Source organism: Sminthopsis crassicaudata, chromosome 1 (genome assembly GCF_048593235.1).
Source record: "Sminthopsis crassicaudata isolate SCR6 chromosome 1, ASM4859323v1, whole genome shotgun sequence".
NCBI lineage: Eukaryota > Metazoa > Chordata > Mammalia > Dasyuromorphia > Dasyuridae > Sminthopsis > Sminthopsis crassicaudata.
The window spans coordinates 148,419,685-148,433,956 of record NC_133617.1 but is presented as its reverse complement, the minus strand read 5'-3'; the positions used below and the strand labels follow the sequence as shown (position 1 = coordinate 148,433,956).

The following is a 14,272-nucleotide window of genomic DNA, read 5'->3' as shown; positions in this document are numbered from 1 at the left end:
TTTCTCACTAAGATACAAATTTTTCCATTGCACACCTATTTCTTATAACATAAAACTCATAACAGGCTAGATGAAACAAAGAGAACTTATTTTCCTACCTCATTCCCATCACACATTCATAAAGAAACACAATTCCTTCTTTTTGGTGTGGTCGAAGATGATGTACAAGGTAGGGATCTACAACTACATCCACAAGTGGTAAACAGTTCTTATTGAATATCCACTGATGACTTTTATCTGGTCGTGGCATAACAAAGGAATCTTAAAAGAAATTATTAAGACAGCTATAAATATACTGTATTTTCATTTAATTATTAGCAATTACATTTGTCATCAAATGCACCATTATAAATTTACTATTCCTAGTGATAATGATTACAATTATTATTAAACTTTTGTTATTGCTATTCAATCATTCAGTTGTGTCTGACTCTATGTGATTCAATGGACAAAGTTCAAGTTTTCTTGGCAGTGACCCTGGAGTGGTTTGCCAGTTCCTTCTCTAGCGTGTTCCCATTTTACAGATGAAGCACCAAGGCAAATTGAGTTAAGTGACTTGCCCACACAGCTAGAAAGTGTCTGAGACTAAATTTTACTCAGATCTTCCTAGCTCCAGGTCTAATGCTCTATCTAATATGCCACCTAGCTATTCTATTTAATAATAATATTTAAAATTTATCATTTAAATTTCATAGTTTACAAGGCACTTAAAATATGTCATTTTTGTCCTGATGACAACTGTGTAAAATATTCTTTTATTTACCTCATTTTACAAATTAGGAAACTGAGGCTATGCTTAGTTAAGTGACTAACTTGCTTAGGGTCTCACATGAATAAGTCCATATTTTAATATTGTCTCTGACTCCAAGTCTAGCACTCTATCACTATGCTACCTAGCTACCTTACCAGCAGAAAACAAACTTTCTGCTATCATCTACTATCAGGAGTATTGTTCTAAACGTTATCAGTGGTGCCAATTTAGAGAACAAAACAAAACTCGATTGCTTACTTATCCTCCATGCAAGTCCTACCCAAATGTCTCATTTCAGTTTAGCAATGACTGTATACTTAAAGGTTTCACTCAATGAAGAGGAATAGCTGGAAAGACTTCAAGTATACACATATCTAGCAATAAATAGCTGTTCAAGACAATTCTCAGAGGAAGAAATTGAAACTATATCCACTCACATGAAAGAGTGTTCCAAATCACTACTGATCAGAGAAATGCAAATTAAGACCACTCTGAGATACCACTACACACCTGTCAGATTGGCTAAGATGACAGGAACAAATAATGACAAATGTTGGAGGGGATGTGGGGAAACTGGGACACTAATACATTGCTGGTGGAGTTGTGAAAGAATCCAGCCATTCTGGAGAGCAATCTGGAATTATGCCCAAAAAGTTATCAAACTGTGCATACCCTTTGACCCAGCAGCGCTACTACTGGGATTATATCCCAAAGAAATACTAAAGAGCGGAAAGAGACATATATGTGCCAAAATGTTTGTGGCAGCTCTTTTTGTTGTAGCTAGAAACTGGAGGATGAATGGATGTCCATCAGTTGGAGAATGGTTGGGTAAATTGTGGTATATGAAGGTTATGGAATATTATTGCTCGGTAAGAAATGACCAGCAGGAGGAATATAGAGAGGCCTGGAGAGACTTAAATCAACTGATGCTGAGTGAAATGAGCAGAACCAGAAGATCACTGTACACTTCAACAACAATGCTGTATGAGGATGTATTCTGATGGAAGTGGAAATCTTCAACATAAAGAAGATCCAACTCACTTCCAGTTGATCAATGATGGACAGAGGTAGCTGCACCCAGAGAAGAAACACTGGGAGGGGAATGAAAATTGTTAGCACTAATATCTGTCTGCCCAGGTTGCATGTACCTTCGGATTCTAATGTTTATTGTGCAACAAGAAAGTGATATTCGCACACATGTATTGTACCTAGACTATATTGTAACACATGTAAAATGTATGGTATTGCCTGTCGTCGGGGGGAGGGAATAGAGGGAAGAGGGTTAATTGGAAAAATGAATACAAGGGATAATATTATAAAATATATATATATATATATAAATAATAAAAAAAAAAAAATAAAAAAAAAAAAAATAAATAGCTGTTCAAAGGCCAAGCATATCTAAGTTTGAAGAGATTTATCAACATAAGGTTGGCGACAGCAAAAGGTAACAGCATATAATAAAAATATAACTTTCAGTAATAAAAAAAATTGAGCCCCAGAAAGAAATTTTACCCACCATAGATTATAAAGGCAATTCAGTTCAATACATCTTTACTAAATATATACTGCATGCAAGGCATTATGCTAAGCACTGGAGAAACAAAAGCAAACAAAATAACCAGTACCCTAAAAAAAGGAACCTACCAGATGTCTAATAAATCAAAAATTTACTATATAAATGTATTGAAGGTATCATAGGCATCAAGTAAAGACTGAGAATTAAAGAAAAAAGGAGAAAGAACAAGAAAAGGGGGAAAAAAGAATCAAAATTTCATGGGATGTAAAATTCAGTAAAGGATATTTTCTGGATCATGACACAGGATTACAAATCTAGAGAAATGTCGTCTAACTTAAAAAAAAAAACAACATTATTGTACCTGAGGCTAGCTAAGTCATTAGCAATGCCTCTGCATAAGCTGCAGTTCGCTTTTATCACATATGAATTAATAAGGAACAGTGGGCCTTCAATAACAATCCATTTATATTCACTACAATTAACAGGCAACTATTTGGCTCAGTAGATAGAGCTGGATCTGTTAGGAAGATAAGTGCTTAAATTCAGGCTCAGACACTTACTAGTTATGTGACCCTAAAGCAAGTCATTTCACCTCTGTCCACATTAGTTTCTTCAATTGGAAGAAATTTTCAATTGGAAAATGGGGGTAATAATAGCACCTGCCTCACTATATTGTTGTGAGGATCAAATGAGATATAAAGCTTCTAGCTTTAGTAGTATTGCTTATTCTTTTCCCCCACACAACTATTTACATATGTGAATATAGATATAAATATATGTGTATGAATATATGTATGTCTATGTATATGAATATATTCATGTGTGTGTGTCCTTGGAAATATAGCCACATACAACCATGAACACACAAAAAGAATAGAATATTAACAAAATTTCAAAGGGAAGTAACTATAGTAACATAAAATCATAGTGAAATGCTAACATTAAACTATAACATTCTCTGGCATACATCATACATCTTCCTCTTTAGGTAACCACATGTATAAAGGAGATTATCACTGAGATATTCTGAGTAGACAAGGCAATTTTCACATTCAGTCTTTTAGAACCAAGAAATTGTAGCAGCTGAATCGGACAGGAAAAAAAAAAATTACTTTTTCTTCATTCTCATTGGAAAGTCTTCCAGAAATGCAGCTAAAAACCCAAGGTTTAGAATAGCTGTAGAAGAAATACTTTTATAGCTATCCTGGGAGGGGCTTGGGAGAAACCTCTTCCCAGGTAAACAACACAGCAAAGCCACACAGGATCATCTTGCTTTCTGGGTCTGGTGTAACACAGAACATGTGACTTCAATTTTGGTGTCAATAAAAGACAGACACTAATGGCAAAAAATGAAGTAAGACAGAATAGCATCTGCAATAAACCTTTTGCTTATAAATCCCATTTATGGTGATTGTTGTTGTATAACATCACGCTATAAAAACTTGAAAAATATCTAGTCCTTCAAATGTCCTACCTTTTTTTAGGCTTCTAAGTCCCAATCATGCCACTATTAGCTATGTATACTTAGGTGAGTAATATAATTTTTTTTGCTCCTCAATTTTCTTATCTATAAAACGAAGAGGCTGGATTACATTATCTTAAGGTCCTTTCAACTCTAACAATTCTATGATTTTGTGGTTGCAATAGGAAAAAAGAATCAGCAGATATATCACCTGAGTTCTTTTCATTTCTATTGTCAAGACAAATTATCTGTATGCTTAATATATGTGCTACTTTTATTAAGTTTACTAGTACCTTCAAATAAGTAATAAAATATGGTGAAATTTTAAATACATTTGAAGTTCACATCTTTGTATCTCACCAGGAATAAAAGAGTAATAAACAGTTCTATACAATCATAATTAAAATTCAGGGGCAGCAAGGTCTGTAGACAAAGAGTAGAGTTGGGAGTCAGGCCCATCTTGGCTCTGTAAACCCTGGGTAAACACCTCAACCTCCCAGTGGCCCACACCACTTGCTAAAGCTACATAAGTTTCAGAACAGTTACTGATTTACATTGGTAGGGGAAATTTTCTGAATGCAGTTTACTAAATCAATAAAATCACAAGTCTGAATAAAAAATATTCTCTTATAATAAATATTGCAAATATTACAATATGTAATGTAAAAAATATCGTGAGTTTCACAATAGAGGTACAAATTTTGTTCAGCTATTTCTCAATGATGTCTGACTCCTTGTGAGCCCATTTGGTTTTTTTTTTCTTTTTTTTTCAGCAAGACACTAGAGTAATTTGTAATTTCTTTCTCCAGCTGATTTTATAGATGAGGAAACTGAGGCAAACAGGGAAAGTGACTTGTCTAGCTTATGAGAAGAATAAATAGAATCATATAAATAATAAATATATAAATATAATAATATATATAAATATAATATATAATATATATAAATAAATATATATCATATAAATAATAAATATAATAATATATATAAATATAATATATATAATATATATAAAATATATAAATAAATATATAAATAATATATAAATAATATAAAATAGAATCATAAAATTATTGGACTAGTACATCAATAACCATCTAATGCAATCCCTCATTTTATAGATGAGAAAACAGGTCCAGGGAGGTTGTGCTGTGCTCTGCTCAGCTCTATTGCATAGAGAGTATCAGAAGTAACATCTGAAACCAGGTTCTCTGTCTACAAAATCAACACTCTTTTTCTGCTGTTCCATACTGTCTCCTGACTTATTTTCTTCCTTACTAAACATAATTTTTGCTGTTCAGATCTATTTGCATTGGAGCCCATGTATATATTTCTTGTTATCTATAGGTTTCTGATTTCATAAGTCTATATTTCAAATACACGTGTGTATATATACATTTCCATCCATACATGTGTGTATACACACACACACACACAAGATATATAACATGAATAATACAATATACCCACATATATATTCCAATATAAATATATATAGGCTCCTTATATAATTATGATTTTTTCCAAACATACTATAAAACCTTAGGTACTGCTACAGTGAACTTTCTTTTTTTTTTTTTTTTTTTTAATTGGGAAAGAAACTTTACAAAGAAAAGAATCAAATAAAAAATAAATTTTGACAATTCACATGGCTCCAAATATCTCTCCATTCTTTGATATGCTTTGATATTACTATAATCAATATATAATGTTTTAAATTCTGCCTTTTTTCCATTTAAAATTTCTTAATTATACATTTCCATGTCAGATACTTCATACCACTCAAAGTTAATAGCATTCTACTGTGTCCTGTTCAGATATATCCTTGTTGTTGGGTCTTTTGTTTCCAATTATAATAATATGCTACAAACAAGCACCTTTGTATTAATTACTTTCCTTTTATTTGATATTATTTCTCTTTGAACTTTTCAAAATCTCAAACACACACAAAATATTTAGAAATAAAAACAGAAGATTTAAACACAAAACAAATTATCTTACAAATCCCTTACTTTGTGCATATGGATCATGACGAGGTTTGAAATTTGGGGAATCATCTACAATTTTTTCTTTTGTGTTGGATTTGCAGCTACTTTTAACTGGATTAGAAAAAGGCTTCCGGGAAATTTGTGAAGGTGTGAGGCATGGACTTCCTAAACTAGACTGAAAACATCTACCACTTTTGTAATCATCTGAAGAAATTATACCCATGACTTCTATTTCTTTTCCACCAATCACTGTTGCTTCACCCTCATTTAAACTGTCCAAATCTTTCAATTTATATCCAGTGCCTAAAATGAAAACAAGAAAAAAGAGATTTAGTGACACCAAGCAATGGAACAAATTAATTAGTGACCAAGCACTTAGCATTCAACAGCTAGTAATAAAAACAACTGTTTTATTTGAATAACCCTTCGTGCCTAACAAGAAAGTACACAAGATCTATCCCTTTGATTGAAAACTTATATTATCCATGCATATGTTTTGAAAATAAAACACTTTAATAAAAAAAAAGAAAGAAAAAAGAAAACTTAAATAAGTTAACTAATCATATAGGGATAAAATTAAGTAAACTTCATTCAGGAGAAAAAAACATATAACTTCAAACCTTAACCATAACTGGCCCAAACCAACTATAGAATTGTTCTTTACTAAAAACTAAGCATGGAAGATAAATGTAGAGTGAAAACAAATAGCAGGGAAATCTGTAAGTGCCAATGGTACAATTGGTGATTTTTAGTGGTACAATTGATGAGCTGCCATCACCAAAACAACCAGCCATCCACAACAAGAACAAGAACAAGTTGAAAGATAGAGTGTATTAATGACGCTGAAAATAATATGTCCTGTTATTACCAGGACAAAGTTTTTGTACCAGTCTAAATAAAACAGTAGAAGCCAAACTCTGCAGAAATTACAAGAGAGAAAAAAAAAAAAGGAAAAACTTCCTGCTCTCAATGAGCTTACATTGTAACAGAATAGATATATAAAACACAAAAGAGCTTAAAAAGGAAAAGGTAGCCCACGGCATCCTGGGCCATCTTCAGTCAGCCTGATCTGTATATATTGCTGTTGGACCCAGTTGGCTCTAGAAGAAAGAGAGAAGTTGGTAATTCTGCACAGCTCTTTCCTCATGTAAATCCAATCCATTTGCAACTAAGGACATCATTCTCCTGATGTCATTGGTTCTCTTCAAGAACAAACAACTTTGGGAGTGGAAGAGATATCAGCTAAAGAGAACAGGAAGGACTTTATGGAGAAGGAGGCACAGTGATTTCACAGTAGTAAAGATGATATGCATCCCAGGCATGTGGAATACCCAATGGAAAGGCAGTGAGATGGGAGATGGATACCCTCCTACTTTTTATAAATGTCTACTTGTTTACCTCAAATATGAGATAATTCTCTTCCCCAAACCTTCCTTTTCCTCTCCTCTTAGTATAGTCCTCTTTTACTCCTTTTCCATTCTTTTATGATCATCCAAAACACATAAGAGAAGCACTTCAAGCTTTCTAATTAGACTTCTTCTATGATCTTTTAAGATGATATGGTTCTGACAATAAACATTTATTATTTCCCCCTCACAGTAGAATATAAACAGATCTTTACTAATTCTTCTCTATGATTGTTTGCTCATGATTACCTTTTTATATTTCTAATCCTATGCTTGTATTTTAAAAATTTCTATACAGTTTTGATCTGATCTTTTCATCATGAATGCTTAGACAAACTCTATTTCATTAAAAAGCTTTTTTTTTTTTTTTTCCTGCAAGATTATACTCAGTTTTGCTGGATAAGTTACTTTTGTGGTAAGTTTGTGTTTTTGCCTTCTGCAATATTGTATATTCTAAGCACTCAATTTCCTTATTATCAGTGGCTCCTAATCTTAAGTAATTCTGATTGAAGTTCAATACTTTAATTCTTTCCTTATACTGCATTATTTTTTCTTTCATCTTTAAATTCTAGATTTTGGCTATAATGTTTCTGGGAATTTTTATTTTGAAGTTTCTTTCTGAAAATGACCAATGAGTTCTTTCCCTCTTTTTCTTGTATATACAATTACTCCCTTCTCCTTTCTCTTAGGCCCTTCTCTACCTATTTTCGGGTTGAATAAGATGAATTTCTGTACTCAGTTGTGTATGTATATATATTCTTTCTTCCTTGAACTTGACATTTTTATCTATAAAGACATCAATAAAAGAGAGAAAGAAGAGATCAACAAATTGCATACATCCAAAAAGAAAACATACAAAAACAACGAATTAAAAATTTCCAAAACAGAATTGAAAATTAATTAAACTGAGAGTAAAAAAAACAACCAAAAAACAAAAAACCATTGAACTAATAAATAAAACAAAGAACTAATAGTTTCTTCATACTAAATAATCCATTATACATAAAACTGCTCAATTAATCTTTCTAATGCAAAGTTACTCTCATATCATCGCCTGTTTCAACTTTCAATAGTTTGTAATTACCTACCTAAAAATCCAATAAAAATTCTCAGCCTGGCTTACAGGGCCCTCAATAATATGTAGAACAATCTATTATTCCAGCTCTATCCCCCACTATTAGCCTGCCTAGAGAAAAAAAAATGACAGAGATATTTGAAATCAGTGCAAAATAAGAGTATGGGCCCATGTGCTAAATGTGAATCAAAAGCAGCCACATAGAAAAGATCATCCTACTTCCTGAAAAGGTATGAGATCTACCTCAAATAAACTAAGCCATGCTCAAGGACAACCAGTAACTATACGACCCATGAGCTTAGCAAATGGGTAAAGCAAATGGGCAACTGCCATCGCAGTTTGCCACTGGACTCAGGTGGCTCTGGAAAAAGTCAGGCTGGTGACTTTGTACAGCTCTCCTTCACCTAAATCCAATTCATTTGTAAGGCATGACAAAGCCTGATGCCATGGTCTTCTTTGAGAACTAAAGACAAACAACAAGAAAAACAAAAGTACAAGAGTTATCCAAGAAAACAAAGGAACTAGATCTTGCTTTCAAGCAAGTATAGTTAGTAAGAAGAATTCTGCAGTCACTTACAGAAAGCATACTAAGTTTGTGTTTTTGCCAAGATTAAGTAATATCTGTACATATACAAATTGACCTTTGTCCTAAAAGAGAAGGCTGGAAGAATGTGACTTCCTTTCTCTAGGTTAGAAGGGAAAATTAAATATTCCTTTTAAAGAATGGAAGCTAGGGCTCAGTTAAATTTAACAGGCTTTTAAAAAATCTATGTAGCAAAAGTTGTTTCACATAGAGTTCTTTTTTCTGTTCTTTGTATGCTGAAAATTTTCATATTTGTTGATGTTTGCTAAATTCATAATAAAAAAATGAAATAAATCTGTTTTAAGGAAGAAATAATGAAGAAAAAAGGAATTCTCTTCTGTATCAGAAGGTAGATGAGGGAAATATTCAATTCCAACAAAGCATTTAACATAATTCCTCAAGCTATCCTTAAAGGCAATTTGGAAAGATATGTTTTAGATTATCAGACAAGCAAATTTAGAACTGGTTGAATGACTGAAGCCACAGAGTAGTTATTAATTTGTTAATGTCAGCTTGGAGGGATTTCTCTTGTATAATGCCCTATGAATCTATCCTTTGTACTGTATTATTCCACATCTTTTTTAATGGTGTGTATGAGATCTATCCTCTCATCTTCCCTCCTAATTTGACAATAAGTTTCTAACAAGTTGAAGCTAGCTACATTTGATTTCATCAGCTCATGAAGCTGACATATTTATTCCGTGTTGAATGTTTTATTCTTAGCCAATATAGTCACAGTATGGTTATAGTCATGTAAAAAGTCTCTAAATCTGTTGCAAATCTTTTTCTTGCCTACAGCATGCAGCAAAATTCCTTGTACAGGTGTGCATATAGAAATTACAAAACATTCAATTAATAAGTGTAAAATTAAATTGAAAATCTAGATAATTGAAAGTTAAGTGACACAGTAGATAGATAGCTGGACCCAGATTCAAGAAGATGAATTCAAATCCCATCTCAGACAATTACTAACAGTGTGATCTTGGACAAATTACATAATCTTTTTGTCTTAGTTTCCTCAAAGAAAAAATGGGGATAACAAAAGCACCTATTTTCCAGGGTTGTTGTAAGGATCAAATGAAATCACATTTGTAAAACATTTAGAACAACGACCAGCATATATAAGGTGCTATAAATACTTGTTGTTATTGAAGTCTCCTGTCCCGATATTACTTTCAAAATTACTAATTCCTGTTGGATATTAGCCATTTGAGGGACTTCAAACTTCAGAGATGTCATTCATAATATTTCTGGTATGTATACAAAGTTACAAGATACATATTAAGAACTTTATAAATGTTTATTGGATTTATTTACTGATTTAAATGATTGACATTTAAGAAAAATGAAACATTTAATTCCATAGGAAGGTCATGAATATTAGCAACCACCATTTCTAGCTCATTTTTTTCAAAATAATTTTTCTTTATGAAAAGAAAAAATACTTCCACTAAAACATACTTTTCTATCATCCTCTCCCTCCTGAGTACCACGGCTTAAAAGTGAAGGAAATAAATTAGCACTTAAATGAATCTCCAAAAAAATCTAACAAAAATGCTTTAAATCTCAGATAAATATGCCTACTTGTTTCCAAAACACTAACTACGTTCAGTTATCTTGAGTCTTAAGATTGTCATTCTCAGTCAAAAGTAATTGTCTTATTTTTACAAGTCTCAAACAGAGTGTTGGGGTTACAAAACAAAACTTATAGATCATATGAGATACTAATAAGGTCAATTAAGCATTTTGAACATCTGTAATATTACTGTAAGTTTACCCTTGCATATGAAACCTTAAAGAAAGATTAAATTTTAATATTATTAAATAGAATATATTTTTGCTTATAATATCCCAGAATTTTTTAGAAGATCTATATTTTCTAGAACGTAAAAGGGGAGTGTACTGTAGAGCTATATATGAATATAAGATAAGAAGCCCTGAAAAGTCTACATGGGTGGACTAAATATTAGTGCTCTACTTCAGGGCTTCTTTTTCCACTTGCAACTCCTTTTTGCCCGAAATTTTTTGCACAATTCTATGTATATAGGTACACAAATCAAACATTTACTGATAAATTATAATTTCATGACTCCCACATTCAGATAAGTATTCTGCTCACTTCACTCGGCTTCATTCATGCAAGTCTTTTCAGGTTTTTCTAAAATAAGTCTGCTAATCATTTTTTTTACAGAATAACAGTATTACATTACATTCATATACTGTAACTTATTCAGCCATTCCCCAATAGATAGGCATCCACTCAGTTTCCAATTCTTTGCCACCACAAAAAAATTTTTGGACATGTGGGTACTTTTCCCCCTTTTGTGATTTCTGGGATACAGAACCCAGTAGGGATACTGTGAAATCAAAGATTATGCACACTTTTATAGCGACTTTGGGCATAGCTCCAAATTACTCTACAGAATGGCTGGACCAGTTCACAACTACACCAACAATGCATTAATGTAATAGTTTTCCCACACCCCCTCCAACATATATCATTATCTTTCTGCCATTTTTTTTTATTTTTTTTTAAAATCTCACCTTAACTGAGTTAAAGTATAGGATGGTACCTCAGAATTGTTTTAATTTGCATTTCTCTATCAATGGTGATTTAAGGCATTTTTATATGACTATACAGAACATAGATTGCTTTCTTTAAAAACTATTCATATCCTTTGACCACTTTTAAATTGGGGAATGGCTGGTATACTTATAAATTTTACTCAGTTCTCTATATGTTTTAGAAATGAGACCATTATCAGAAACACTGACTGCCCATTTAAATGAAAGCTAAGTGCAGTGCTTGATTTCTGCTCAAGTGCAGTTCAATAGCCTCTTGCCATCCCTGACAGACTGGTGAGAAGAATGGATTTTAAACCATCTAACTGGTGCCTGGTAGAAGAAACTCAAATGTCAGTCTTTCATCTTGGCAGGAATGTACATTAACAAAAGTCACACTCCCAATAGCTCCCTGTAGTATGAGATTACCTCTTCCAATGTCTTTGCCCTCCAGATCCTTCAAGATGAATGACCTCCCGTTCACAATAAGGACAGCATCACCTTCCCATTTTTTGTGTTTCTTCTTTGAAACTTTACGCCAAACAACACTGAAATATTTTGTCACGTGGTCAGATATGGCTTCTTTTTCCTCTGACTGAGCTACTTCTGCTGCCACAAGTGCTAGGACCACAAAAATGACAAAAGTTCAGTGGCATCAAAGGCAAAAAGTTTAACATCTGAATAGAATGATTTGGAAAACATCAAAAAGGAAGTCAAGGAGAAATAGAGATTGGGTAAGAGTGAAGGAATGAAGTGAATGTAACTTATTTTGTGTCATCTCTTTCTTCCAGGATGCAAAGGTATAGCTTGGTTTGGTGGGCATGGTACTAGACTTGAAGTCTGAAAGATCTAGGTTCAAATTCTGCCCCCAATACCTTTATTAGCTGTATCACCCTGGGCTTGTTACTTAATCTCTCTGGACCTCCATGATCTTATATAGCTTTAAATCTGGATTTTAAGGTACTCCAAGCTACTATAACTAACTTGAGGTCTTTGTGGATTCTGATTTGTATGAGACAAATCTATATCCTGAAAGAAGAGAGAATTAACAGTAGTAATCAAAGCCAAAGGAACTACCACTCCCTCTCTACCCCATTTAAAAGGTGAATAGGGGGGAATACTGACTGACTGAAAAGTGTGGCATCTTCCTTTAGAAAAGGGTAAAGTTGTAGATTAGGAGTCTGGAAATATAATAAGTGACAGCCACCAGAGAATCCCATTCTCAATTAAGACCAAAGAATAAACTTAAAAAGAAATTGTGGTGGAAAAAGTGATATTGCTCTAACTAGTAATAGGAACAAGATTAATAATAATAGTATTGTTTATTTTGTTCATTGGTTGCAATAGCCCACTCCCATTAATAAATTACAATAGGAATATTTAAGTATTATGATAAGTCTATGTTTTGAAAAGGAGAATATTCCTAGAAGAGGTGGTCATAGCTGCAGCAAATGAAAACTTTCAAACTGATATTATTCTATGTCTGGTGGCTTCAAACAAGTAATCCTAGAAAGGGGAATTTTGCCAGGTTGAAATACTTGCATTATAACTACTTGACTGTAAAAAAACATTATATGGAACAGTAACAGGAAACACAACAGTTCATCTCTGGGATTGGACTCCAGTTACCAAGTAAACATGAAGTGGAAAAAAAAAAAAAGGCAGATGGGGGAGGCAAAATGTTCATCCCCCAAGTCATATCCATAGCAGAATTACTTGAAAGGATGTGAAGGACTCAATTTTCCTTAGGAATGAAAATTTGAGTCTACTTTGGCATTATTTTGATGTACTTCTAAACAATTAAGTATTCCCTCCTCTTAACATAGTACTGAAGATGACTCTACTTAGTTGAATAGAACTTTGGTTGCTTTATAAGCATGTAGAACCCTGACTGATGTACCCCAAAGTTACTCTTTGAATTTTGATGCTACCCAAACGGGAGCAGTTTAAAAATTTGAGCTTAAGTGAAGCATAACTTCCAGTAATATGAATGTGATAGCTCTTCTATATCCTGCTTAGTCCACATCTGAAGTTACAGTGTTCAGTTTGGGGAACCACATAATAATAGCTAGCATTTATACAGTATTTTAAGGTCTATAAAGCACTTTACAAATATTATCTCACAAGAAGCCCAGGAAGTGTAAGTACTGTTCTTATCTTAATGAAACAAAAAACTGAGACTGACAAGTTATACAATTTGATTAGCGTCAGTCTTCCTGACTACAGATTCAGCATTCTATCCACTGTTCCACCTAAATACTATATTTTAGAAAGGATATTGATAAGCTGAAGAATAAATAAAAGAAGCCATATTTCAGATAGAACAAGATGCCAAAGAATGGAAAATTTGGCAGACAATATTATGATCCATTTTTGAGATTTTTTTTTTGAGATGTTAATAACTATTGGGGTTTTTTTGCCTACTTATCTTTGTAAAAATCTTGAGAATGACCTATACATGTGTTAAAAATTATGCCTAATAAAAATATGAGGGAATAGAATTTCACAAATGATTTTCTACCATAGAAAGGAAAGGGACTGGAGGCAAGAGCTCAAGTTCTCAACTAAGGAGAGAGATTCATTCCATCTTCCAGCAAGCTCCTCATGGCTCTCCTGAGGGACCGAGAGACAGATTCATTCCATCATCCACCTTTATGGTGGCTAGAGGCTGAAGCACAAGCCCTTGGACTCAGACTCATTTCATCTCACACCACTGTGGTGGCCTGTCCTCCTGCATTTTCTCCATTGAAACCAAGTCCCCTCTGAAGGCCAAGAGAAAGCTAGCTGAGCATCAGGAGAAGGAGACAATAAAGACTTTTGAACTTTAACACTTGGCTATTCTTGTGGTGATGAGAGAAAGGTGAGAGAAAGGCTGCCCAAAGACCTCCAGAAAACCCACAAAAGACATTATAAATTATTAATCTTT

General features: G+C 33.2%; 1 protein-coding gene across 3 annotated transcripts in view; it reads right to left on the bottom strand.

Annotated features, from left to right (window-relative positions):
- The window catches only part of RAD54B (RAD54 homolog B), a 104,613-nt gene that overhangs the window by 30,484 nt on the left and 59,857 nt on the right, over positions 1–14,272 (bottom strand). Inside the window, exons 4-6 of one of the 3 annotated variants that reach the window (XM_074269341.1) lie at positions 11,776–11,967; positions 5,745–6,023; positions 99–261 (exon numbers count right to left, since the gene is read on the bottom strand). In XM_074269341.1, the coding sequence (XP_074125442.1) occupies positions 99–261; positions 5,745–6,023; positions 11,776–11,967 (634 nt within the window). The remainder of the gene's footprint in view (positions 1–98; positions 262–5,744; positions 6,024–11,775; positions 11,968–14,272) is intronic. The other 2 variants (XM_074269351.1, XM_074269363.1) reach the window with 2 other exon arrangements.